Source organism: Thyridium curvatum (genome assembly GCF_004353045.1).
Source record: "Thyridium curvatum strain D216 chromosome Unknown NODE_113_length_97512_cov_84.250480, whole genome shotgun sequence".
In the NCBI taxonomy this organism is placed as follows: domain Eukaryota; kingdom Fungi; phylum Ascomycota; class Sordariomycetes; order Thyridiales; family Thyridiaceae; genus Thyridium; species Thyridium curvatum.
Window position 1 is genome coordinate 14,875 of NW_022156868.1, and position 26,751 is coordinate 41,625.

General features: G+C 55.1%; 7 protein-coding genes across 7 annotated transcripts; 3 read left to right on the forward strand and 4 right to left on the reverse strand.

Moving 5' to 3' along the window:
• Positions 1-2,045: 2,045 nt before the first annotated feature.
• On the reverse strand, positions 2,046-3,369 carry E0L32_011659 (uncharacterized protein; the record flags this gene model as incomplete). The annotated part of the gene is made up of 3 exons (XM_031134412.1): positions 2,046-2,903; positions 2,974-3,101; positions 3,162-3,369. 3 exons carry the CDS (start codon positions 3,367-3,369, stop codon positions 2,046-2,048), a joined length of 1,194 nt encoding a protein of 397 aa, XP_031000129.1.
• Positions 3,370-5,750: 2,381 nt separating this feature from the next.
• E0L32_011660 (uncharacterized protein) lies at positions 5,751-7,400 on the forward strand (the record flags this gene model as incomplete). Its single annotated transcript, XM_031134413.1, has 3 exons — positions 5,751-5,840; positions 5,908-6,136; positions 6,229-7,400. The coding sequence occupies 3 exons, from the start codon at positions 5,751-5,753 to the stop codon at positions 7,398-7,400; spliced, it is 1,491 nt and encodes a 496-aa protein (XP_031000130.1).
• Positions 7,401-8,377: 977 nt separating this feature from the next.
• Positions 8,378-10,850, forward strand: E0L32_011661 (uncharacterized protein; the record flags this gene model as incomplete). Its single annotated transcript, XM_031134415.1, has 2 exons — positions 8,378-8,722; positions 8,793-10,850. 2 exons carry the CDS (start codon positions 8,378-8,380, stop codon positions 10,848-10,850), a joined length of 2,403 nt encoding a protein of 800 aa, XP_031000131.1.
• Positions 10,851-12,425: 1,575 nt separating this feature from the next.
• On the forward strand, positions 12,426-14,085 carry E0L32_011662 (uncharacterized protein; the record flags this gene model as incomplete). Its single annotated transcript, XM_031134416.1, has 2 exons — positions 12,426-12,980; positions 13,045-14,085. 2 exons carry the CDS (start codon positions 12,426-12,428, stop codon positions 14,083-14,085), a joined length of 1,596 nt encoding a protein of 531 aa, XP_031000132.1.
• A 401-nt stretch (positions 14,086-14,486) lies between these two features.
• E0L32_011663 (uncharacterized protein) lies at positions 14,487-15,181 on the reverse strand (the record flags this gene model as incomplete). Its single annotated transcript, XM_031134417.1, has 2 exons — positions 14,487-14,896; positions 14,950-15,181. 2 exons carry the CDS (start codon positions 15,179-15,181, stop codon positions 14,487-14,489), a joined length of 642 nt encoding a protein of 213 aa, XP_031000133.1.
• A 1,235-nt stretch (positions 15,182-16,416) lies between these two features.
• E0L32_011664 (uncharacterized protein) lies at positions 16,417-20,582 on the reverse strand (the record flags this gene model as incomplete). Its single annotated transcript, XM_031134418.1, has 6 exons — positions 16,417-16,548; positions 16,631-16,816; positions 16,893-17,334; positions 17,899-18,672; positions 18,726-20,366; positions 20,494-20,582. The coding sequence occupies 6 exons, from the start codon at positions 20,580-20,582 to the stop codon at positions 16,417-16,419; spliced, it is 3,264 nt and encodes a 1,087-aa protein (XP_031000134.1).
• A 2,311-nt stretch (positions 20,583-22,893) lies between these two features.
• On the reverse strand, positions 22,894-26,565 carry E0L32_011665 (uncharacterized protein; the record flags this gene model as incomplete). Its single annotated transcript, XM_031134419.1, has 4 exons — positions 22,894-24,286; positions 24,348-25,714; positions 25,767-26,205; positions 26,507-26,565. The coding sequence occupies 4 exons, from the start codon at positions 26,563-26,565 to the stop codon at positions 22,894-22,896; spliced, it is 3,258 nt and encodes a 1,085-aa protein (XP_031000135.1).
• Between the last annotated feature and the right edge of the window lie 186 nt (positions 26,566-26,751).

Genomic DNA, 26,751 nt, shown 5'->3' on the forward strand with positions numbered 1-26,751 from the left:
TTCTTAGGCTTATATAATAACTTAATAATATTAAAGTTAGTATAAGAGTTAATAAATTATTAGCTAAATAAATAATATTTATTCTTAATTAGAAATTAATAAAGAAGATCTTAAATAAGTAACTTTAATAACTTATACTCTTAATTAATTAATATAATATAAGATTAAAATTAAATAATCTTATTAATAATTATATATTATTTAGATTAAATATATTTAATATTTATCTAAATATATATATTAAAATATAATATTAATTTAATTAACTATATAAGAGATTATTTTATCTTCTTTATCTCTTAAATACTTTATTAATAATCTTAAATAATAAAGATTATTACTTATATAAAAGAGCCTAATAATTCTTTTATTATAAAAGAATATATACTAAAATTAATTAAGCTAAATATATATTATTCTCTATACTTTTATTAAATAAATAATAATTTAAATAATAATAAAATAAGATTAATAACTTAAGATATTTAATTAAATAAATAACTATAATAAGAATAACTATTCTATATTAGATTAATATTCTTTAATCTTAAATATAATTAAAGAAAGACTAGATAGACCTCTCTAGATATACTAGCTAAGATAAGAAGTACTATATAAATATAAGTAATATTATATATTATTATATAATTTAGAATTTATAGATATAGATATAGGGTTTTTAGTATATGTATTTATCTAACTAAAAATATACAATCCATATATAATAGGGTGGACCTAACATTAAAAAATGGGTTTTGTCACAGTCTGCCCTATAGGCCTCCGTAAACAAGTCTCAATTGCCTAGCATAACTCGTATGTCTATCCTCAGCCTCAGTGACCAACCTCTGTGCAATTGCAAGTCCCTTTACGCGCAAATTCCATTTAAGGGTGATCTGTCCACTCTGTAGCTGTCTATCTACAAATCAAGGAGAATGTTCACTTATACTAATCATTCTTTAACTGGTTCAGTTTAAACCAAGATCAGTTCAATTCAAGATATGTTCTGTTTGAGCTATTTCGATTCAAACCCTTTTAATTCATGGGTTTCTTGTGTTGGTGTGATACAGTTTGAACAAATACTTGATATCCGCCTCCACCTTCGCGACCTTCTCGTGATGTACCAAACAAGGTCTGTCGTCACAGTCGATGGTAATTGCTTGTCGGTTATTTTCGAGGTCGTATATCCTTTCACCACATCGAAAAGCCCGACGCCGATACTTGATACCCTCGCAAACGTCCCCAATATCGGTTCCCTGCCACAATTAGCATGACAGACCGGGCTGATGTTTTGACGAGACTTATCGGTTCCAAAGTAGCAACCCAGTGAGTGAAGCTGGGATGTTTTGATGTCCTGGTACATGCAGCTACTTGCGCAGCAAACAGGAATAGTGTGAGATGGAATGAGAGCTGCATTGGGCTCGGTGGTTGCATGCGAACTTCTTAAGCAATGAAGGCAAGGAAAGTTGGTGCTTTGCTGAGAAAATGTCACTATTTCTGGACTCTAGACTTCTATTTAATGATATTTCTCGACTGCAGAAGAACGATAAGCGCAACATATCAAAACATCCCATCTTGCTCACCGACCCATACTTCCAGAACATAGTTTCGGATCAGCGCCAGATTCATGATCTCCGTGTCGCAGGTATTTCCCACTCGGCACCAACGAGTCAGAGTACCATGGGTTCGTTGATCTGAGGGCATGCTTCATGGAATTCCTTGATAATACACAGACAAAGAGATATTTATGACTTATTCACTTCATTGCGAAATGGGTTGGATTCGGCATGCAGGTTTCGCGAACCACACATGCAGTCCAGGAGGTTTCGAGAAGACTCGAAAGGCGAGTTGCCACACAACAACGGACCGGTCTTATTATCTTAGCTGGGTTGCCAGAGAGAAGGAAAGTCATGACTAGTTAATTCGCATACGGCCTTTCAGGCATCTGTTTCTATCTGAGCCAATAGATCCCGACTTTTGAGACACGGTATACATAACTGCCCTATCTTTTACCCTCCCAGACTAGTGTCGCCTTCTTGCTTCTCGGTCTATCGAGGACCATGCGTTACCGTCATCTGCACCGTCTTGATGATAGCCTCCTCATCGCTAGCTTCAGAGTGACTCTTCCTCCGATCCTGCGTGCGGTTCATGTCACTCTTGCCCTCAGCCTTCCACCTGACCTCCGACCCATAGGGGTTGTCGCCGAGCTCAAGCTCGTCGATGGTGTCGAAGTGACGGCGTTTGGGCTGCGAGCTACCAAAGGTCCGCAGCGCGTACCGCATCCCACCGGAGCCGGGCCCCTTGTCGCTGCTGTTGTTGGGCCCGCTGGCGTTGCGCGACTCGCCGAGGATCTTGGGCGCGACGTGGTTGAGGAAGATGCGGAAGGTCGGCAGCGAGCCGCAGATGATGATGAGGTTGGCCTCGACGATCAGCCACAGGGTACCCTGGGCCAGGACGAACGTGGTGTCGGCGTTCTTGAGGCTGGGGATCAGGATCACCAGGCGGGCGACGGCGGCGCCGAGGGTGATGAGGCCGGTGCCGAACCACGCGACGAGGGCGACCTTCTGCTTCCACGACATCTGCAGGCGCAGGATGATGGGCAGGGGGAGGACCATGAGCATGATGTCGGTCACGCCGCCCATGATGGCCTGGAGCATGTAGACGGGGGGGCGGTCGATGCAGTTGGTGCCCGTGTAGAGACGCAGGTTCCATGCCGCCTCGATAGGTTTGCAGGCAAACTCGACCGAGAACCAGACGGCAGTGAAGGCGGCGATGGTGATGAAGGCCGTGAAGATGATGGCATACCGGTACCAGGTGATAGGCGACAGGCGATAGTAGAAAATGCACAACACAAGCTTGGCGAGGATTGTACCCGGGATGACGGTCAGGGTGGTGGCATGAATCATCTGACAGCGTGTCATGTTAGTATGTGAATACGATACTTTGGGTCCTGTTATGCTATCACTAGTGCCTTACCGTTGTCTCCCAGATAGCATCGTCAACGGACATCTCCCAAATATGCACACCCAAAACGCTTTGCTTTAAACAGTGAAGAATCAGACATTGAGCAGTCGTGGTTAGCACCCATGCTAACACGATCATGTCTATATGCTGGTGTCAGCGGCAGTTCATCTGGTGTGCATAACCCCCCAATTTCAACTCACAGTCATCGATGCGCCATTTACGAAGAATAAACAGTGCCGAATAGATTCGCTGGCCCAAGAAGAATACGGCAACAGTGAACTCGATACCGAAAGCCCAGTAGCTCGAGTTGATCGTCGCAGTGTCTTTGAATGGATGCGTAAAGTTGACATGGTACCCTTCAGGTGGTTGCACCAGCACCTCGACGCCGTCAACAACAGGGAACGCCATATTGTGCGAAGGAGGAGAGGTCGCTGTAAGTCCAAGCCAGTTGCTGGAAACAGAGCAAAGGACGCAGGAAGGCTCAGTCACAGAGCTACGCCAGCGAGCTCCTAATAAAAGAATGATTCGCTAGACGTGCGGCTGGAAGACCAAGGGAACGACAAGCCAATCCAGCTGTGAGGGACACAGGACACAAGATGGCCGTAGAGGCGGACCCCAGAAGGAAATCCCAGGCTTCTTTATCATACGGCTGATGTGCAGCGATCGAGTAGTATTGCGTGAGATGTGTGCTTCTGCCCCATCCTCAGCGGAGTCAAAGATCTTCAGGGGGTTACAGTCCTGGTCAACGGGTAGGGAACAATGCGACCCTGCCGGCTTTGTTCGATAGTTGACTGCCGGGTTGGCACGGTTGGGTGCCGGGTCCCAGGGAACTGGACAGAACGAGACGTGCATATGTTCGCGGCCTGGCCGCGTTCTATCACATTTTCAAAACAACCTCTCGACGGTTGTATAGCTATGTAATTATCTTCCGCACCTATCTCGCGGAGAGAAGCCGGCAGTAGCTCTCACTCTTTTGTGGCAATCCTTTAGCCTGTTTCGAGACGTTTCCTGTCAACTTGCTTATTCGAAGCGTGGGTGTTAGTACCCAATGAACTCTCGTGGCTCTAGCAAGCTTTGGGGGCATATTCGATGCCGATCTTTTCACTAGGAACTTCGTGTTGAGAGAGAAATAGAGTGAACAGTGGTTCGCACAGCAGCATACCACTCCTACAAGTTACAATTATCATTGATCTTCATCAATGGTGAAGCTTGGCATAGTGGACTACCTGAAAATTTGCGCATTATGTGCATCAGTAGCTTTACGTGTGGTAATACAACGACAAAGAGGGGAGTTGATAAGTCGGAAAAGGCTACCAGGATGTGTATTGATCGACACTCGCTAACAGCTCTATTGTAAGGATGCAAAACCATGCTTAGCTTGGTCTGCAACGGAGGCGGCCCCGGAACCCACAACCTTGAAAACAGGGGCTGGCACACCAATAACACTGCCTTGAGGAGGATCGAGGGAAGAGAATAGGGCAACGAGAGCAGATCTCTGCTCAGAACAGACAATTTCCGAGCCGGCGGGATTTGCCTCATGAAGGAACACCTTCTCCGGAAGCTACCTCAGCAAGGATGTGCTATCTAGCTGGTAAGGTCGGAATTGCTTTTTGTATGTAAGCGAAAGGAGTTCGATTTGCGAGAACTGTTTTCTGTGCTCAAATCAGTCCAATGTGACTGATTTGTTATTTCTCTCAACTCAAAGAACTGCTAGTCAAGTTGCTAGATTAAGAAGCTGTCAGGATACAAGCAAGTGTAGAGGAGAGTGGAGTTTATCTCGTGGGACCACTCCGCAGTAAGCACGCCATTGATCAACGTCTGGATCAAGCGACATACGAAGTATACCCGAAGGCGGAGAGGCAACCATTGACGAGACTGATCCTGGTTCTCACAAGCTTCTGGAGTTATCATTTGCATACATCCTATCCTTGGATTACTGTCGATGCTCACGAAAATAGCATCTGCATTTTCGAATCGACACCTTTTAGACCATATCACTTTGTGGACAGTGGCGACGTGAAGAGAAAGGATTCTATTCAGCTTTCAAGAGGGGCGGCATGGTGCAAGCCTTGTTCTATGCATGAACCTCGTTACGAGTCCAATGTTCTCCACTTGAACTCCCCGATTCATTGTATACAGACATGCACACTTGCGTTTTCCGGGGAGTTGCATGTCACTCTGACGAGGATCCTGGCCATTTGGTTCTTACAGGAAAAGCAAATGCAGCAATTTCAACAAGGCAAATACCTTGTCGAATTATGGACTGCTCTCCTGGGACTACTCTTCAAGGTTAGCCGTTGAAGATCTCTTGCTGTTTAGCTCGATTCAACCCTGCAAGGTCCTAGACTAAGCTTGAATTCAACCCCCGGACGGCCGCAATGTGGCGATCCCCATCATCAGAGTCAATCTTGGCCTGAGTGGATAGATTAGGTACATTTAGGTAAATGCTTCATGACGACCCGCGCCGAACAACGGCGCGCGCCGGCCCTTGTAAACGGTAAGGACGGCTGTCTCAAAAACCCCAGACCTCTCCCCTTTCTACGGCCCACTCGAGTTGCATGCCTCTCAACGACAACATCCCAGAGGATCTGGTAAATGTAAGTGATCTGCCCTCCTTTCCACGGCTGCACATGCAACCTTCCTTGACTGTTTCACCATCTGCAAGTCGTGACCGTGTCTGTCCCAGTGTAACGGCGGTCGTCCACTCTTTTTTCTTTTTCTGATAGCCCCTTCGCGTGACATTCGTTTTAACATATGCCCCGTGGAAATATAGTACCACGGTATTAATCATGAGGTCCCCGACGCTGGTATTGGGAGCGGCAGTTGCCTTCGCCTCTGTGTCTGCAGCGGCTTGCAACGGCACCACGCCCGACTCGTGCGTAAGCATTCCCTGCTCATTACATCTTTGCTTTTTCACCAATGGCTAATGAGCTCGGGAATGAACAGTGTAACGTCCTCGAGGCCGCCGGTCTCAAGGTCCTGCGGCCAGACAGCGCGGCCTACAAGGCGAGAGATGCGTCGTACTTCTCCGTCTCGGCTCAGCTGAGCCCTTACTGCATCGTGCAGCCTACCAATGCCGCAGAGGTCTCCCTGGCCGCCGCCACCCTCAAGGGCACCACTTGCAACTGGGCTGTCCGCAGTGGGGGCCACATGACCTGGGCTGGAGCCTCTAACAGTAAGTCAAACACGCAGCACCGAGCACCTAGCTGTCTGATATTATACTCGTCGATATTTGAACCCAGTGTGCTGATGTGAATGCGTCTGCAGTCGACAAGGGCGTCACCCTTGACATGGGCTTGATCAACCAGGTCAAGTACTCACCCTTGACCAAGCTGGCCAGCATCGGTGCCGGCGCCCTCTGGCGCGACGTCTACTCGGCCCTCGAGGAGTATGGCGTCACGGCCCCCGGCGGCCGCACCGCGACTGTCGGCGTCGCCGGCTTCCTCACTGGCGGCGGCAACAACTTCTTCAGCTCCGAGGTCGGCCTCGGCTGCGACAACATTGTCAACTTCGAGGTCGTCCTGGCCAGCGGCGAGATTGTCCAGGCCAACGCGGTGACCAACGCGGACCTGCACAAGGCGCTTAAAGGCGGCTCGGGCAACTTTGGCATCGTGACTCGCGTCGACATGCAGACCGTCGATATTGTCGAGATCTGGGGCGGACAGGTGGTCTACCCGGTCAACACGACCGGACAGCACATCGCCGCCTACGTCAAGTGGGTGGACAACATCCGCAGCTACCCTCAGGGCTCGGCCGTCACCTTCTGGGCCTACACGCCCGCCGCCGGCACCGTCGTCTCGGCCGCCCTGCAGGACACGTCAAACGCGGCGTGGGCGCCCGCGTACGACGACTTCCACAACATCGGGCCTATCCTGCAGGACACCATCCGCCACGACAGCCACCTCAACATGACGGTCGAGCTCGAGGAGCCCAGCGGCTACCGCCAGGTCTGGATCACGCTGACGGGCAAGAACGACGAGCGCTTCATCCGGCGCGCCGTGCAGGCCCAGGCCGACTTCATCGACGGCTGGAAGGCGACGCAGGACCCGGACTTCCTCAACTACATCACCTTCCAGGCCATGCCGACGCTGCTGTTTGAGCACTCGGTCAAGAAGGGAGGTAACGTCCTCGGCATGGACCGCGAGAAGGACGACGCCATCCTGTTCCAGATGCAGCACATGGTGCGCTCCGCCGAGGCCGAGGCCGAGGCCCGCAGGCAGCTCGTCGCCATGACCCAGGAGCTCAGGGAGTACTACACGGCCGAGGGCATCCGCGTCGAGTGGGAGTACCTGGGGTACGCCGACGGTAGCCAGAGCCCCCTGAGCACCTACGGGCCCGAGAACATCCAGTTCATCAGGGACGTCGCTGCCAAGTACGACCCTGAGGAGGTCTTCCAGAAGAGGGTTCCGGGTGGCTTTAAGATCTCCCAAGTCGCCTAAGGAGCTCTGTACTATACATAGCGTATATGCAATTCCAATCCGACCCAATAATGTTTCATATGCCTACCACTCCTGATCTGCATTCGTGATTCTGGCCATAGCTGCTGGTCTTTTGTTGACATTCAGCAAGGGCTGCTCTATTGAGTCTCTCGAGGAAATACAATTACGACAGATGAGGTGTGAAATCCTACCTATATGTTGCTTCTCTGAATACTATACAGTTAGGTCACGCGGGCCGCACGCGTCTTTGTCTTAGCTGGACCGATTCGATCCCGATCCGATCACGATCGATTGCTGAGATTCCCGTCACGCAAACACCGTTGACTTGGTGTGTCAATTCGTGGGCTGGGGGCTGTGTATGTACAGCGAACATTTTCCCATGGCACACATAGGTGAGCTAAAAAGAATAAATCCAATTTGTCGATTTCGTTTACCTGATCAAGTCCCTACCTAGCTATCATAAATAGCATCTCGAGGCGCGATGCGAAGAAGTTGAGGCTCAAATTCCAGTGAAGGCATGCAGTTAGTGGGTGCTTCGTCCGGTCTCTCGCCCTACCGCCCAGCAGCCCAGGGCGCTAAACTCAATCCCCACAAGCTTCAGCGGTCCCCACTGTTCGGGTTTCGCCTTGCGTCAAATGCTTGTCGTGATTGCTCGACGTCACCGGCGTCCCTTCTAAAGTTCACACGGCTGCGCTAGAAGGTGAGAAGGCGCATCACGACCGGAAAGATCCAATCAGGCGGTCCCAGGATCGCGAGCCTGGGGCACACCTGCACCTCAAAGAACGGCACCTGGCCCGACCAGCACCCGGAGCCAGTACACACCGTGTTTCGCCCGGAAGGGTGTCGTGTATTTCCCCTTACCTAACTGCCTACACCCCTCTACTGGATTCTGGAACCTCCCTCCGTCCGATCCCAAGAACTTCGAGGTTCTCTGGCGGAAACTCCGGGGCTTCGCGCACGCGCTTCAAGGAGGACAGATGGCGGCCGCCGACGTTGTGCCCGCCCAGCTCGGCTTCCTGGCCATCTACAACCCCAGCCTGGGGACCACAGACGAGACCATCGAGGACCAGATTGTGTACTATGCCTCGGTCAGCACGCAGAACCAGAAGCGGCGGCGGCACCGCGCGAGGGGCGCCACCGAGCGCCCGACCGACCTCCTGTCGCAGGAGGAGCGCAACGAGCGGCTGAGGCAGATAGGGCTCGCGCAGGGCATGCTCGAATTCGGCAAGAGCTTCTCGGATGGCAACCCCGTCGACACGATAGACACGGAAAAGTCGCGCGTCATCCTGCACGAGCTCGAGCCCGGCTGGTGGCTGCTTGCTGTACGTGCGCCCCGTTTCCCATTGCTGCACGTGGTGTACAGTTACTGACTGATATATCTCCGAACCAAAGTCTGTCGATTTGACGAAGCTCTCCGTGCCGGCGGCAACGGGCTCATCTTCCGACGCAAAAGAGCCGGCGGCCAGAGAACGCGTCGAGTATTCGTCGCGAGAGGTCAAGCCGGCCGCCTTACTGCTGCAGGACCTGCTCCGCGCACATGCTATCTTTCTACTGCATCACGACTCGTCTCTGAGCTCCATATTCATGCGCAGCAAGCGCTCCAACTTTGTCGCTGTCCTCGGCAGGTACTGGGATCTCTTCCTCTCGACGTGGAGTGTTCTCCTCCACGGGAACCCAGTGCGTGATGTCTTTGGAGGCATCAAGGTTGCCGCAAGCGGCGAGTTGGGCATTGGCGTTGGTGAGGAAGAACGCGGAAGTGGAGAGCGCGAGGTTCTTGAGGGTCTAGTTGGCAGGATAGAAGGCCTTGTTGACCTAGTGGTTGCCAAGTTTGGCCCTGACGATCTGGAGTCGGAGGCTGCTGGCGATGCGTCCAAGCAATGGCTTGGAACCGGGAAAGAGCCAGGCGCCGAAGACGGCTCAATCTTTCTCGGCGTAGGTGCCCTGTCGAGGAAGTCGTTGCGCGATGTTACGTACTGGATGGAGGACATGTACACCTGGGGCGAGAATGCTTACGGAGTAATGGAGAGCCCTTCAGCAGTGAGGAGTCCAAGAAAGGCCAAAAGGTCAACACAGGCGGCAAGTCCCGAGGCTCAACATATGCGGCCCCCACCGCCGGTCACTGAGCTGGCTAGGAGAGCGAAACAACCTCAAATGGGCACTTCTGAACGACAAACGGCCTCAGCCCCTGAGAGCGCAGTGCCTCTAGCACAGGCGACACCCTCTGCCGAGTCAAGCACCCCGAACGAAGGCGTCGACAAGTATGTTAGTTACCTCAAGCTCGGATATGGGACGTACTGGGGTCCCGGTAGCTCGTCTGCTGAAGCCCAAAGTAATCAGGGGCAAGCTATCACGCAACCCGATAACCCAGTCAAGTCATTTGCAGAACTAGACCAGGGGAGATATCTGATCGGACTGATGGGTGATATTGAGGAAGCAAGTGACTCCGAGGACATCATCCCGACAGATGGGCCAGAGGAAGGCTTCCGCACCATGCTCAGGACTGTTTCAGTGGAGCTGGAAAGCGAGGGCGACAAACGGCATCCGTCGCAGGTCACGACATCGCTGGGCAGTCAGAATACCGAGGTCACCCAGCAATCCCCCGAGGAGGAGGGCCAGACTCAAGACTCATTCAATAACCAGGACCGGAACAAGACCAAGAAGTTGCGGGTGGTGGTCTACATCAACAAACCTTTCATCTTCACCTTCATGTTTGAAAAGCGGACGGATTCCCTCGCCTGGAGCGGCATCTACAAGTCCCTTCACCACCAACTAGCACCTTTGCGCAAGCACCTATCAAGTTCGACGGCGTACCGGCCTCTGAAGCCCGACATGGAAGCGGCGCCAGCGTCCGGGTCCGCGAGCATCTACGATCTCATCTGGGACCCCAAGGCGCTCACGGTGCATTGCACCATCCCAAACATCCCAGAGTCATTCGCCGCTGTCTCGGAGTCGCACTCAGAACCACCGGTGTGGAATCGTGTCGAGGCGCTCAACACGCACATGCAGATGCTCAACACCTTTGCCGCCACCCGCGCCGACATCTCGGAACTGGAGCGCACTTGTAAGACGAGCAGGGGCTGGTGGGTCGTCTGGAGCCGGATCCTGGACCGTCGCATGGTGGACAAGAAGTCTAGCCCGCGCTCATCGGCCATCACTTCCCCAGAGTCGGAGCAGATCCCGTCATTAAGCTCCGAGACTGGACCGGGCTCGGACGGGGGCAGCGAGGCGCCTGAACAGGTGGAGGAGATCACGGTCGGCAAGGAGATCTTCCTGATACGCAAGGCCAGTGACCATGGTGGCGGCTCGGCCGTCAGGGCAGTCAGTGGCTCGCTCATTAGTGGTGGTGGTGGCGGCGGCGTCGGCTGGGCGGACGGCGCCACTCGCCTGGCGCAGGGCATCGGCGTCGACACGAAGAGGTATATCGAGGGGCTGCTCACGCTGAGCCGTTAATGGATGATCGCTATGAGGCGACCACGCCATACCTAGGTCTCTCCCGGAGGTCACGGGCATGACCTCCCTGCTCAGTTAGCTCTTATGATGGAATGATTACAGCCTATACTCTGATGCATTGACTGTCGCAATGGCCCGAAGCTCGGGCATTCGGCAGGGCCTTCCTCAACACACCTCAGCCGCTACTTGAAACTTAGTTTCTGTTTGTCATACCGTCACACCTTTTGTGTGAGTACGGGATTTCCTATGCTGCCACGCCTCCAGCCTGCAGTTTGGCTCGAGCCGACCAGACCAATGACCGCGTTGGTGATGAAGCCACACGACCATATGAAAGTCCCTTTGTAGTATGCTCAAGATTACCTATCCTCGTGCTAGGCAGGGGTGTGATCGGTAGATGGATCCCCTAGTGTAAGTTAAAATGGGAGTGGGTTGCGGCCCTGGTGCTTACGAAGTACGAATGAGATGAAGGCCTTACTCCGTAGAGGTTGGACGATCTGCACATCCGTCGCGGCGGCGTCAAGACCCGTTCAACTTCATGGCGTCTGCCACGGCTTCAAATCAGCAGCACGAAAGCCCGTACCAGAATGTCTGCAGGATCGGTCCACTCGGAACCCAGAGAGAGAAGCACGCCTCAGCACAGGACGTCTTGGCAATCACTGCAAAAGCGGGAAACGGCAGACCGCCAAGGGCCCCCGTATTTCCGAATGGGGCTCTGGGGAAGCAGAAGATCTCCATTCTATGGGTCAAACCACAAGGCAACAGAATTCTTGCCGTCCCCATTCGACTACATGCACGGGACTCGACAGCTCAAACGGGCACAGCACAAAGGGGTGGTGGCTTTTCCTTGCTGGGCACAAAACGGAGATGATCCTCCTTGCCGGGACCCCTGCGTCACCGTTCGCTGACAAGGCGGCTCCTCGACAGGACCTCATTTCATCGGGGTTTTGAACCGGGCCTGTCAGAACTGAAAATCCTTGCAAGAAGCTCGCATCAAGAGTGTGCCGTTCCATGCGCCGCCCACTCTTTTTTTATTCGTCTGCCTGGAGAAGCAAAAAGGCTTAGCACTTTTGGATATCGTCGTTTTCGAGGCTTGGCCACCACCCGTCTCCCTGTTTATGGCAATGATATGGCGGCACGTCCATGTGGTCGACGTGGGTGCTTGGGCACATTGGGACTTGGCTGTCAGCAAAACGATCTCTCTGTTGGTGGGATCGGACGTGACCCAGTGTTTCCCCTTTCCACTCTTTCTCAGCCATGTCTTTTTATATAACCATGCGTGTGCGTGAAGGAGTGCCCATGGCCCCCGTCCGGGGGGTGGACAAACAAGGTGAAGCAAGGTGATACACTCTGGGTGCTCGTACCTAGTCTCGTCCTTACTTCGCTTTCGCGAGGATTCCTGAATATCTTTGCCATCTGCCCCCTTTGTGTGTCGTATATTGCCTTCTTCTTCCTCGGTTGTCTCGATCCTTCCTAGCTTTGCACACACTACCCCTTCTGCTCTGTTCCTGGTAAAGTCGGAAAGGATGGGTCGAGGAAGAATTTGCTAAAGACGATCCTTTTTTTCTTTTTCGCAAGATGGCATTCATTCTTTCTCTGCCGAGAGTCCGCCGGCCATCTGCTTGCCAGATCCTTCTCATACCCCTAGTCCTCGTGCTAGTGCTACTAGGCACGTCTATACACCTCTACCGTGGCCTGGGCGTGTCGGACAAGACGTGTCGTGATGCGAGGGACTGGAAGTGCCAGCTCGAGGGCAGCCTCTCGGGACGAGGCTCGGCGTCGCGCCTCGTGGCAGCCACGACGGAGAGCTTCGTCTCGTCCGTCGGCAACGGCAGCAGCAGCAGCGGCACGGGCTACGGAAGGCTGTCGTCGGCGTGGCAGGACGCCTACCGCTCCGCGGCCGGGCTCCTGGGCAAGCATGCGTCGGCGGCCGCGGGCGGCGGCTGGTCGTACAGGCGGGATGCCGACAACCTCGGCATGACCAGCGCGCAGTGCCAGGCGGCGTTCCCGGGGCTCTTTGACGAGATCACGAGGGCGCGGTCGAACAACGACATGTTCCACATCATCCAGGACGAGCTCGACGCCATCAGGATAGCGAACGGCCGCATTCGCGCTTCCATCTTGGAGGGCAAGGTAGGTTTTTTTTTATGTCGGACACTCCCGTGTCACTGGTACATAGTTTTGACCTTGAGCCCAGCTCCACATCATTCAAGCCAGCCTCAACAACCTGGAAGAGCGAGCCAGGGCTCTGGCAATCCTGGGCTCCATACACGACGCCGTCATCTCGGCTCCCACTCCGGTCCCGGACATTGAGTTTGTCATCAGCGTCAACCGGCACGTGGAGGACATCACCCAGCCAATCTGGACTCCCGACCGCATGAAGGACGACATAAAGGTCTGGCTCATGCCCGAGACGGCGATGATCGTGCAGGACTCCTACGCCTCGCCGGAGACGGGGAAGGCCCGGAATGCCGCGCCGGGCGATTACCAAGTTGGGTTTCGGGACAGCCTTGTAGCCGACATCGAGAACATCGAGTCGACGCTCTCCTTCGCCGACAAGACCAAGCAGCTACGCGGGATATGGATAGACGACGATGGGCACCAAGAACCGGCCCGCCAGAAGGCCCTCGTTCGTGTAGCCGAGGGCCAGACCTGGGAGGACGCGCACCGCAACGCCAGCGGCAGCAGTAGCGATCCCGCCTCGTCCTCGGTCGCCGAGCTGTGCCGCTACTCCTTCCTCGCCCACGACTCCTCGTACAACACGGCGCTCACCGACGGCGCCCTCCTCTGCGACTCGGTCATCGTCACCACGCGGCCGACCTGGATCACCATCTACCACGGCCTCATGTACGCGAACCAGGCGCGCTACCACTCGCACGACAGGGAGCACCCGGCCGTGGCGGACTGGGAGTCCGGCGGCGGCGCGGGCATCCAGAACGTCGTCGTCGCGGCCGACGACTGGGGCGACCTGCAGGTCAAGATGCGGGGGCTACTGCGGCTGCCCGGGGTGGCGGGCCGCATCGCGGCCAACAACCGGCAGACGTTCCGGGAGCGGTACCTGACGGCCGCGGCGGGCGCGTGCTACTGGCGGGAGATGATCCACGCGTACGGCGCCGTGAGCTTCAGGCCCGCGGCCTGGATCGACGGCGACGGCTCCGCCACCACCACGGGGGCCGGCGAGGCGGCGGGGACGCAGGGGCAGCGGCGGAGGGGGCTGCACTGGGAGAATTATGTGTGAGTGTTTTATTAATGGTTGTCTAGTTTTCATTGGAAGGGTTGGCTGACAGATGGTAAACAGGATTTTGGACAATGATACCCAAATGGCGTTTGATTTTGCAAAGATCTGAACATTAGAGGATATGTATATGTTTTTTTTTGCACTGGGCATTGGCTTTGGTGCGTTGCTATTGGCATCGACAAGCGGAACCGGGCATCCCGTTCATAATATATGGCCGAAACATAGGCCGAGTTTTGCTTTGTACAACGAGAATTTACCTCTCCCTCGACCCACGGACGCATGATATACCTTCAGATGAATATTGATCATGGTGTTACCCGATGAGACTGGGACAATATTCGGCGGCTCGATATAACCTCTGGAATTCTTTGGGTCGTTCCTTGCCTCCTCGAGCGCTCTCTCTAATGGATCACAAACTCGAACCGCTGCTTCCGCCGCTTCTCCTCGAGCATCTTGGCCCGTCTTTTTCCGAGAACGTGGATCAGAAAGCCCATCGCAATGGCGGACGGGATCCCGCACCCGAGACCGAGACCCAGCGCCAACTTGTTGGTAGGGCCGATGATTTTGGTCTCCGGGCCGTCCTGAGGCACGGCACTTCCCTTTGGTGCCTTGGGACGCGAGGACGTGCGAGGGCCGGCCGGCCGGGGCTCGAAAATGGGGAAGAACGGCGACTTGGCCAAGACGACAGCGTCGGTCCCTTCCTTGTCTGCTACCGATGACCTTATCTCGACCGAGTAGAGCCCCGTGCTCAGGTACGGCAGGGGATACGGTACGTCGGGCCAGAGATATGTCGAGCCCGTGGTGATTGCATCTGTTTCATAACCTCAGTGCTGTCATAACAGAGGGAGTTGTTCGGTCCCATACTTGTAATGTTCATCATAACACCAGTGGCCTGGCTGCCCACTGTGCGGTTGATCAGCCGGGCGTAGACAGAGAGCGGGTAGTGCTTCGGGTCGACATCGTCCCAGGCTAGTTGGAAGGGTTGGCCGTGTGTGATGTTGTCAAAGGAGGTTCTGAACTCGGCCAGGCATAATGTGATCTTGGAGAGGAGGACAACGAGGAGTGGGATGAGGAGTGAGGAAGAATACAGCGTCATCATAGATGGAGGCCCTTGCAGCTGGAATAGCTGCTGACAATCAACTTGACATCATAGCAGTGCAACCCTATGATACAACAGAGATTGTGTGTGCAGAGTGAAGAAAGTGGGAAAAAAGAAAGGGTTACAGAATTACACAAAAGTCTGGCAGCAATTCTCTGAAAGGTTCAAGAACAAATGGCATCATGCTTCTGAACGGCACCTTGGTCTGCCAAATGTACCTCGGGACTGTTCGCCAAGTCCCGAGTAGATTGGTTGACTGACCTTTCCACAGAAGAAATAAAGGAGAACTGGGCGCTCGTACGCCATATTACCCTGCACTAGGGCAAAAGGGACTAGATTCCCTCCGTCTTGTCTTTCCCAAAGCGAGGCCGTGAGTGGGCCGGGGCTTTAGGATAAATAGACGACATTAATTGGGCGTGCATGGCCGAGACGCGGGATGGGATGCAGGGCATTTCGCCTCTCTTTTCCTCTTTTCTTTCTGTGTCCCCAACCGGGAAGGTTCCCGAACTCGTTCTGGAGCCAAAGGGGGGGGCGCAGCCACGGAGACTCACTGACTTGCTTTGGGGAGTTTCCGAACTGTGTACACAGTGATGCTGCTTCAGCTACTTGTAGTAGTGAGCCTTTTCCGGTTGCTGTTGAACTGCACGAAAGAATGTCACTCATCTTCCCCGACTGGCCCACAGAAACCCCCACCGAAATCCCCAGTTCCATCAACCTTCCCAAACAGGCCAAAAAGACTGTCTCATTCAGCATCTCATTCGCCCATTCCAAAACACATCCACCCCGTCTCGGGGCCCGGGGCCTCAGCTACTGTACCCAGGAACTGACACCATGGCCAACAATATGTTCCATCTGGAAGCCATGTCACATCCCCTGAACTGGGTACACATCCTTTCAACATAGCACAACTTCTCCTGTGACTGATGTACAGAAACAACTACGGGTTCCTCTTCCTCGTGCAGCAGAGCAGACCTTGGACACTCCTCAGAAGAACTAGAATGCAAAGGCTGTGAGAGTGGAAGCATGGGTCATGAGGCTTGGGTCGGGCAAGGCTCTGAGGGAGATGGACAGAAGGTGTTGGCCTTCACAGACACACCTAGACTAGTACTTTCATGCATAGAGAACTCTGGATTAGGTGTGATGGCGTTGGGGCAATGGGTGGGAATTCCTGTTCGTATTTCTATGCTATAATTACCTCATCCCTTCCGCAAGTTGGCTCCCCATGATCGGTGTTATTCTGGATCCTCTGGGTCGGGTGAATCTAGCAGCGAGGGGAACCAAATCCCCTTCTTGGGCATGCAGCCGGTTTTCTCCAAGGCGTCCTTGAGATGACCATACGAAGCATTAAAGTCGCTTGTGTCAATCTAGGCGTCCGGTCCCTGTCAGCATGATCTCGGCTCCTCTTTCACACAGCGAGTCTTGTCCACGAACTAGAGAAAAACTCACCTTGGTCAATAACCCTTTGCGCTCATACTCTGCCACGATTTCAGGGTTGCACTTTGTGAAGCTCTCATATATACGTTCAAAAAATGCTGGAGCAGTGTCCCCTTCTCTCGTATTCCACGACATGAAGCGTTCCTTGGCAGTATCCTTCGGACAGTCAAAGAAGAGGACTTGGTCCGGCGGCCCAGTCTGTAACAGAGTAACTCGTGAGTTTTTGCTCGCTTGAAGTCAGAAAGGGGGGGGCGGGGGGGCCTTCGGTACTTACCATCGCCTCGAAGAGACCCGCCTCTTGTATCTGGCTGGGGAAGTTGTCCAAGAGGATAGCATGGCCCGAGTGGCGCTCCCTGCGGATGATGGGATACATCTTATCGAAGAGGAGGGTGCGTGGGAGCTGGTCTCCTCTGTCGCAGTAAAGTTGAATCAAGTTCTCGTCGGCGGTCCTCATGTCTGGTGGATATCTCGCCGCCTCCAGGATGAGCTCTTGCAGATGTGCGTCGATCGCAATATGCACGAAGCCGTAGTCGGCCTCGAGCCGCTTGCATAGCTTTCGCTTCCCGGAACCAGGGAGGCCTTCAACGTCCCATCTGGTCAGTTCTGCAGGGGGAGGGAATATCGAGCAAGGGGCGTGGGAAACTCGCCTACGACGAAGATGAGAGGCTGGATTGGGATTCTTCTTGAGGGCATCTTGTTGACAGTATATAGAGTCTCTTTGGGGTGTAGCGTCGTCTTCTTAAGATTGCTTTCTGAAGATATCTAGGTAGCCGCAAGATATTCAATGAAGGCGTGGTTGGTTTGTGAGCGAGCAATCAACTGGAGTTCAGGTTGAAGGGTACATCTATATCGTTCAGCAGTAAGAGTTTCTTCGGAAGAGTTGCTTGCTCCTTCTTCTGCTTGATAAGCTTTGCTATCTGTGTGAACGAGCAGTCACAAGCCTGTGTCAGTCGCTCATTCTCTACATAGTGAATCAGTGTACACCAGGAAGCATCGTACTCCCACAGGTATCGACAAGAAGGCAGTGGATATACAAGCATCAGGACAGCGCCGTAGCCGTTTTCGAAATTTCGTTCAATTTCAGCAAGTAACTTTCCTAATTCGAAATTCGCTGAAGGGTATCATGTCCAGCCCCTTCCTTGTCATGCCAACTGACACCCATCCATCCATATGTCCCACCAAATAAATAGCCTTGTAGATGCCCGTCAACTCCTTCTCCTTATGCCCCCCCCCCCCCTAAGAAAAAACAGTAAGATCAAGAACCATTACAAAGTAAAAACCGTGCCCCTCCATCCGCATTTCCCCAGCCAGTTCCAATGATTTTCATCCATAGGTCCTCCCCAGATCCAGCTGCCCGACTCTGCCCGCAGAAAACCCGCACTTGCCGCTGCTGCCGCCCACCGACGCCGCCCCTTCCATCACCACGCCCCAGGCGACCGGCCTCGTCCACGCCTGCCCCCTCTCCCCAGGCACCTCCTGGCACCGCGCCGCCACGACGGCGCTGCAGCTGCCGCCCCCCAGCGCGAGCGGGTTGCCCGCCGCCTCGCCGTTGGCGGCGACCATGGCCGGCGCCGTGCGCAAGCCCAGCCCCGCGACCACGGAGAGCGCCAGCGCCGCGAGGAGCACGACGAGGACCAGCAGCGCCGTGCCGTCCAGCGCGACTCCTGCTGCTGCTGCTGCTGCTGCGGGCTGGTTCCTGACGCCGGTGTCGATGCCCACGGCCGCCACGCCCTGGCTCAGCATGAAGGCGAGGACCACGAACAGCACGGCGAGGGCCCAGCTGTACACGCGCGGGAGGGTCAGGTACAGGGACGTCGTCTGCGCCCCGCGGGGCCCGGCCGACACCCGCAGCGGCCTGCTCCCGCCGAGAGCGTACTGTGAGAATTCGTGGCTGAGGAAGAGGCTCGTCAGGAGGCTGTTTGTCGTGAAGTACAGCGTCGCTAGGAGGACTTGGGGCAGGCTGGCGATCATAGCTACTGCGGGCTTTGGCAGTGACGATGGGAGGAGGTAGACGCTGTGCGGCGAGACCTCGCCGAACGGCAGCAGTCTGCCGTCTGGATGGGAGGTGATGGACACCACAAGCCCGGCCACCGACAGGCCTGCTGACAACAGCCACACCACACCCCACGAGAGCCACCGGAGGACAGAAGCAGAGCGAAACCAAAAGTGCCGCCTAGATTGCCAGTGCTTGGCTTCGCCTAGTCCCCAGCGATTCTGCAGGACGTCGGCCTTGGTCATGAGACAGGACCCCTCGGTGGTGTGGTCGGGGTCCTCGAGGAAAGAGGCGATAGCGTCGCCGATGGTAACGAGCGGTCTGAACGACGATCTGAACAAGATCGCAGTCGTCGCCAGAATAGTGATGATGTTGAGTAGAACAACGACTGCCAAAAGGGAGCCGTTGAGAGATAGATCGCAGGTGTGACCGTCGAGATCCCGTTGAGCGAGACAGAACTGCGTGGCTGCGCGAGCAGCGATGATGGAATCCCTGCCCTCGCTGGCGGCTCCAAGAGAGAGGAGGGACGCCTGGGTGGTAGTCTGCAGCACTGAACTCGAGGGGGCCACGATATCGGTAACAAAGAGTGCTGCAGTGAACTCGGCATTGAATGCCCCGTCAAACTCGTCCATGCACTCTTCGATCGTCATGTTGACCAGTACTTTCGAGCCGGCCATCTTTTGCAGGTTGAGAATGTCGATCCGGCTGAGGCCAGCGGCATTGTTGCTCGTCGCGTTGCTGAACGTCTCGCCGGTGAGGAACGACTGTGTGACAAAGACGAGCCGGGGGTCGGCGCCGACCTTGGTAGTAAAGATTACGGAGTTATAAATTACCTGCGTGGCGACGGCGGCCGCCACGACAGTCAAGGCCAGGATCGACCTGACGGTAGAGATGGCGCCCAGGTTCCTCAGCGACGGGATGCCGACGTCGAGCCACCGCTTCCGCTCGTGCGCCGCCGCCAGCTCGGGGCGGGTCGGGCTGGTGAGCACCTGGAAGACGTAGCTGGCCCCGGCCACGACGACGAGCACCAAGACGCTGATGATGACGTGCAGGCCGCGGTTCAGCCCGTCGACGCTCGCGCAGGACCCGGTCATGACCTTGGTCTCGCCCGCAAACGCGCGCGTCTGCACGACGGCCAGCACCAGACATATGATGCCGACGAGCAGCACCAGGAACCCGAGGATCGCATTCAGGGCGACGCCGCCCCGCCAGCCGTGCGCGAACCGCCTCGGCGGCCTGTGCACCGGCTTCTCCCCGTCGCCGACGTGGGCCAGCATGACCCGCTCGATCTCGGAGCTGGACCCGGACACCCCGGAGCCGCGATGATAACCAGCACCACCACCCCCTCCCGACCCGCCTGCGCCGCCGCCCGCGCCGTCGTAGAACTCGCGCAGCGCAGCCTGCGACCGCTGCGGCTTGTGCTGGTGCTCGATGTCGACGTCGCGCTCCGCGAGCTTGCCGCCGTTGCGCTTGCGCCGCGCCACCGTCTCGGGCGTCTCGCCGCGGATGTAGTTGACGACGTAGTCGGGGATCAGCGTGCTATCCGTCTCGGCCGCCGACGCCCTGCCCATCAGGCCCCGCGCCTGCCACGTCGCCCGCCGGAAGGAGGGGAAGTGCGCCGCGAGCGGGCTCGATATCATCGAGTCGGTCGCCACGCTGCCCTGGAAGGGCCACATGACCGTCTGCCGAGCCCTGCCCCTGCGGCTGGCCGACGGCTCCGTCGTCGGCGGCGGCGGCGCCGCTGGGTCGGTGATTCTGGGAGGAGTGGGCAAACCATTCAGCTACATGTATTTCCGTGCGTGGCGAGAGAAGACAAGGAAAAGGAAGGGAGACTGGGAGGAGGTTGGGGAGTGCGAGGACAAAGGGGGAGGGGCGTTTATACCTCTGCGTACTGATGACCTCGCCATTCTCGTCCCACTCATACTTGTAAGTCGTCGGGCCGTGATCCCTCGGCGGTATGACGACCTCCATCCCGAAGGATGTGTATGTTGTATGTTCGACACGACGATGAAAGTTATTTCAACATGAGGAATAAAGAAAGGGAAGTGAAGGAAAGCGAAACGAAAAGGGCCCAAAACACAGAGCCTAGTTTCGGGTTCACATCAAGGTGAGTGAACAACGCAGCGCCAGCAACGACTTGCAGGATTAGACGGGCGGTGGCTGAGAAGGGGGGAAGGAGCAAACTGCTTCCTGTGATCAGAGCAGGGGTTCGCCGGGGGTGGGTGGTTCGTCATGGTATTTGTATCATCCACGGAAGCCAAACGTGAAAGGGCCCAGGTAGAAGAAACCTGGAGGTGATCCCTTTCCCTGCCTTCACTGCCTTGCCCTCACCCGTCGTCACCTTACATGCATATCTTATTGCGAGGACTTTCCTCCCCCCCTCCACAGTCTTACCTATCGAGGGGAACAGGGGAGGTGTGTGGACACCCCCCCGTCCCGGGAGGAGGATGGCAGTCGGCAGAGAAGGGAGGGGAGAACAGCGGCTCCAATCCCTGTTCCCTGGGTTTAAGCCACGCCCGGTCGTCGTGATTGGCGTGTGAGGGTCGAGCCCGGGCTTTCAGGGACCCCGGGATTCGATCGCCACCTTCTGTACCGGGCAAGGGACCCTACCAATAGTGACACAGCCCGCTGTCCCCCCTCTGCGCCTGTGACAATCGGGCGCGGTGCTCATTGTTTGCCTGAAACAGATCATTTCTACAAGTTGCTCCGGTGGTGGACCAGAGAACCTCTGGAGGTGGTACTCAAAGACGCTCGATGATGTGTTTCCCCCGTTTGCCATGACGATTATGTTTGAACTTGCATCCGATAACACACAAGGACAATCATCGCGATTACCGACAACGATGGACAACTCTCGGCACTTTTGGCCGTGAGATGCAAAGTGCTGGCAAATTGGGTCCAAAAATAGCAACGCACCTCAACCTGCCCAGATGCCGTCGTCCTTGCTCCCAGCCCGGCAGGGCAGTACTTGTATTAGTTAGTCGTAAGCTTAACCCAAGAGCTACCTGGGTAGCTAGGACCGTGCACCCCTCTTACCAACCTAAAGAAAGCACCCCCCAAAGCCGGAACCTCGCGCTTCCAACCGCCAGCACCAACCTTGGAAAAGCAACACGGCAGGTATCTTTAGAATCAGACGGAAATGTTTATAGCAAGACTGATGAACGGGCAAAGCAACCTATCGCGCACGGCCTTCTTCAGCAGCTTCCATGCTTGCCCAAGCGCTTAATCGCCCATCTATCTACCTAGTTAGTTTGTTTGTAAGTGAAGTGAATCGACGATGGTTCGGTGGAGATGGGACACTTTCGCAAAGCATGTCATTGTCGTCAGGGAAATACGACCATCGCCATGGTGTGATGATAGACCCAGAACACCATCTTGTGTAGCAAATGGAGATACGAGTTCGCATGAAGGAACCAGTTGTCGGAAAGGGGTCGGCGATCCGGGTGAGAATGAAGGGGATCATTCATGCAATAACTACCTACCTAGCAAAGAAAAAGTTGGTGTCTGGCCTGGGAAATCCGGCCCAGCGAACCCCTCAAATCACATCTTCCCCCCCGCCCAGCCCAGCCAAACGTTCGAAATCCACCTACGGGCCAATGCGGCTCCATCTTTTCCCTTTTTACCTGGTACGAAAGTTAAAGAAGTACAGGGAGAACCGTTGGGGAGTCAAGGGAGCAAACTCGTGGCCAAGGCCCGGCACAGTGGAGAACCCTTTTCACAGGTGTGACATGCCCATTCGAGGATATCTGCCAGGGGGGGGGGGGGGGGGGGGGGGTCGTGTGCTTGTTTCAGAATCGCCGAGCCACCTCGAGACAGCCACTGAGAGCCTCCCTCGACACTCCAAAAAGAGGAGCAAAAAGTACCGTGATATAGCTACGAAAGCAACTCATGGGGGCGAAGGAGTGAGATCTTGAGTCGAGAACGTTATGGGGTGTCTTCGAAGTGGACTTTTTGCCTTGGCATCGACTTTCATCCCATTACCATCCATCCCAGAAGGATTCGAGCTTGCCCGCTCAGCCACCTCAATCCGTCAATACGGATCACACAAGATCGTTGCATAAGGTAGAGTTTAATCGCCGTTGACTAGAGACGTAAGAACACTGATCAATATGACGTTTGGTATGTTGCCTTTCAGTTTAGAATGCAGTAAAATACATCTTGTCCCTGGTCCATGCCTGGTTCTGGGTAACGAACGCTGAGAAAATGGTGGAATGCGATAAAAACGCCCAGCAAATGAACCTCGTTGCTTTACACAAACTTTCCATACTCCCCAAAGGGCCTGCTAATCACTGACAGCAACTTCGTCGACGACAGCGCTGGGCGCCTTGGCGCCCTCATCATGCTGGTTCGCCCCGGCCTCGGGCTTGATGTTCGCTCTCGCCATCCACTGCGAATGCATGAAACTGGCCCAGTGCTCCGGGTCCTGCTCTCTCAAGGTATTGAGCAGCAGATCCCGATGCTCCTTGAACACCTTGATGGGGCCGTCCTTCTCGACCAGCTTCTTCAGCTCCTCATTGCCGATGTCGTCCAACAGTTCGTGCAGGATGCGCACGTGCATCGGATCAGTCCCGACCTCCTCCACCCCGGCCAGAAGGTTGATGTGCCGCTCGTTGAACCAGCCACTGCGGAAGCGGTGTCCGGCACGTAGGATGCGGCCTTCCTCGTTGGTGAGGCCCTTGGAAGACATCGAGATGACCGAGTTGGACCGTGACATGGGGGGCCTGATCTCCGTCTCGTCCTCGCCGTCCGACACCACGGGGGCCATTTCGCCCTCGGCAGAATTGATGGACGGCTCCTTCTGTTCTGTCTGAGAACCAGGTAGAGACGCCGTCTCCGCGCTAGGCTCAGTCTCTCGCGTTTCTGGGAACTCATCCTCGAAGCGCTTGATCATGCGGTCAAGAGTTTGGTCCAAGAAGAGCAGGCGGTGGTAAGTATTCGTGTCTTCGCCCGCGGACGCCTTGGCTCTTGCCAGTGCTGGCTGCAGACGATGCCTGATCCTCCTTGCGCTTCCAAGCAGATGCTTCGACATATCCTTCGCCTTGCTCGGCCCAATCCTGGTCCTGGGCGTCGAAGCGCCGCTACCGGGCTCCCTACCAAACTCCCCGGAGGGCCTCCGAGACTCGTCGCCGCGGTTATCAAGACAGCAGGCGAGAGCCTTGACGACGCCCGTGCCGCCAATGACATAGTCATCGTCCGGGGCAGCTTCGTCGCCATCCTCATCGTCAATCATGTGGGAATCGTGGCCGACCAGATGCTGGATAACGTCAGGGTGGGCGCCAGGCGTAGGAATGTTGATCGCATCGTTGCCAATCATCGAAGCAGCATTGGGAAGAGGAAGCCGCTCCATGTTGCGCAGGCAGTACGCAACAACCTGCTTGGCCATAGCACGTACAATCTCTCCAGATTGCTCGGTAGGAACATCGATATCCACAGCAATGATGCTGTGGGAGACCCTCGTGGCAGCCAGGAGCGAAGCGAAGAGCGCACAAGCCTCTTCCTGGTGTTCTTCGGTCCTTGCGTCTGCCAGCTTGGTGAGTTCGGGGTTCTGGAGGAAGTTGATGTGCGCTAGATCCGGAATCTCGGGGAGGATCTCCGCGAGAGCAATTGCTTGCGAAGCATTCATTGAGACGTCTGCTAGATGGATGCGTTTCAAGAAGCGCATCTTTGGCAGGAATCTGATAGCAGGTCAGCATAAGGTGTTTCAACAAAAGACAACCAAGAAGGGTGTCAACTCACCGTCGCAACACGGCCACAGCGCTAGGCTGAGCGTTGAAGAGCTCGTGGTTGTGCGACAAGTCAATGAATAGGAAATTCTTGAGCTTGACGAGTGGCGGGAGCAGCTTGCAAAGACTGCTTGGTGTCAGGTTGCACTCGGCCAGGCTGATGGCTCTCAGAGGGCTGTCTCCGCTCAATGAATGTGCCAAGGCCTCGATGTGATCCTGCATGGGATTGCCCCCAAGATCAAGACCCTCGCACTTGCCACTGGCGATGTATCTCGAGACATGCTCCACACCCTTGGCGTCAATATCGTTGTGGGCAAGACCAAGTCGGTTGATACCGCACTTGATCATGCCATCGATGATGGCCCCGAGCTCGTCAGAATTGAGGCCCGTGTCACCAATGTTGATTAACTCGAGGTGCGGGCCAGCCAGGCGCTCGCCAATCGATTTCGCGAGCAGCTGGCATGTCGTCAGCGGTTTGGCTGCCTCGTGCAAGTGCAGTCCGTAGTGTCCATTAGTCGTGGTGGTCGCGTGGGGGAAGTGAAGGCTTGATATGTCGAGAGACTTGATGGTTCTGCACATGTAGATAAAGAGGCATATGTGCTTCCACCCTTCAGGGCCAATCTTGTTGTTTTTGAGCACGAGTCGCTCAACCACACCGCCCTGCTTCGTCAGTCCGTCGGGTTCCGTAACCGGTTTTCTGGATCTTCTTTCGGGCTTTTTCGCTGCAAGCAATCCCGCGAGGATAACACGTAACCCCTCGTCGGTAAGGCCGCAATTCTCGAGGATGACCTCGCGAATGGGAACAACCGCGAGATAATCGCCAAGGGTAATGAGATCCGGAAGCTGAAGCCAATAGCCCGTGAGGTCGAGCTTGTCCACCATGCTTGAATCCTTCAGGAAATTATTACCATCAGACAACTGCTCGGTAATCTTCTTCAGGATCGGCGTCTCCCTCAGCTGACAACACCGGCGGTATATCCGCACAGGGTTCGTGGTGGGGATGTATTGCACTCGAGGCGCATGGCCGGCAACAGGCTCTTCGGAGGATGAATCGCTGTCTGCGTGGATCTCCATGGGAATCGAGCCGTTCGCCTCTGCCAGCTTTCGCTTCTTTTCTTTGCGAGCCTTTCTTTCTTCCTCGCTCTTCTTCTTCTTCTCTTTCTTCTTGCTGCCGTCTGCGGCTTTCTCAGCCGTGGTGTCGGGAGCCGCTGGCTTGGTCGACTTGGTATCATCGCCAGTCCCGGGCGTCCCTTCCTTTGACGGCTCCTTGGGGACCTCTTCCCCGGTGGCCTTGATGACACCCTCCTGCTCCTTCTGCTCTTCGACTAGCTTGGGGTTCTTGAGCGCCTCGCCTTCGCTCTTCTCGGCGAGCTTCTTCTTCTGAGTCTTGTCCCCAGTGGCTTTCACGGCGGGGGCATCCCCATCAGCTTACTTTGGCATCGGCGCGATCTCGACATCGACGCAGAAAGACACTCGCCGCAGCTTGGCTTGATTGAGCTCTGACAACGGACACCTCTCGCGATGGCGATCCACATTCAAGACCATGCGCTCGACCAGTCCATGCTGGCCCTTGACCACCGGGCTGAGGCTGCCATTTGATGAGGAGAGCCGACGAAATACATGGAGAATGCTGGATGGCGTCGTCCGTGGAGGTGCTGGGGTGTAAGGCCCGTCGCCGTCTGACTTGGCAGCGTGCTGCAAGACGGCGTTCTTCGCAGGGTTGGCCTTGGGCACGGACAGCTCGGCAGGTTTGGGGGTTGCGGTAACCCCTTGCGGTGGCGGGCTCTGCGCGCTGCTCGAGAACTTCGATGATATATTGGAGAACCAAGACCCGCGTCGAGAGGGCGACCCGAAGCTGCTCGACATTCTTTCTGTAGAGTTGATCCGACCAATACCTGGTCGATCATTCGGGATTGCTCGAGGAGATGAAGGCGGACTGCCGCCTGGTGAATCACCGTCTCTTGTCGGACTACCAGGCATAGGAGAGGAGACCGGGCTGAGGGTGGGAGAATCGCGCGGCCGCGCTGGGAGGGTTTGGCTCCGTTGGCGAGCCTTGGGTGGTTTGTCTGTGCAGAAAACAAAAAAGGCAATTAGTAAACTGTCGATTCCGATTGAGGATCGCTCGCGGGCCCTTCAAAATATCAAGACATTCGAAGCGGGAAAGATAGCTACGCACCTTTGGACGACCCGTGGGTCATCCAGCTGACGTCGATGCCATGAATGTGCTCCATTGCGGCTTACTCTCCCAGGAAAGGAAGAATACGGACCAAGCGTACAGAAGACGTGATCAGACTGCAATACAGCCTGCCCAGCGGGTGCGCAAGGCTATGTGCGCGAATGCGAACTGTGCTGCGCGCCGATTTGAGTTCGGTGGCGTACCAGTCCAGACACCACAGAGGAGTACCGACTAATGGCGG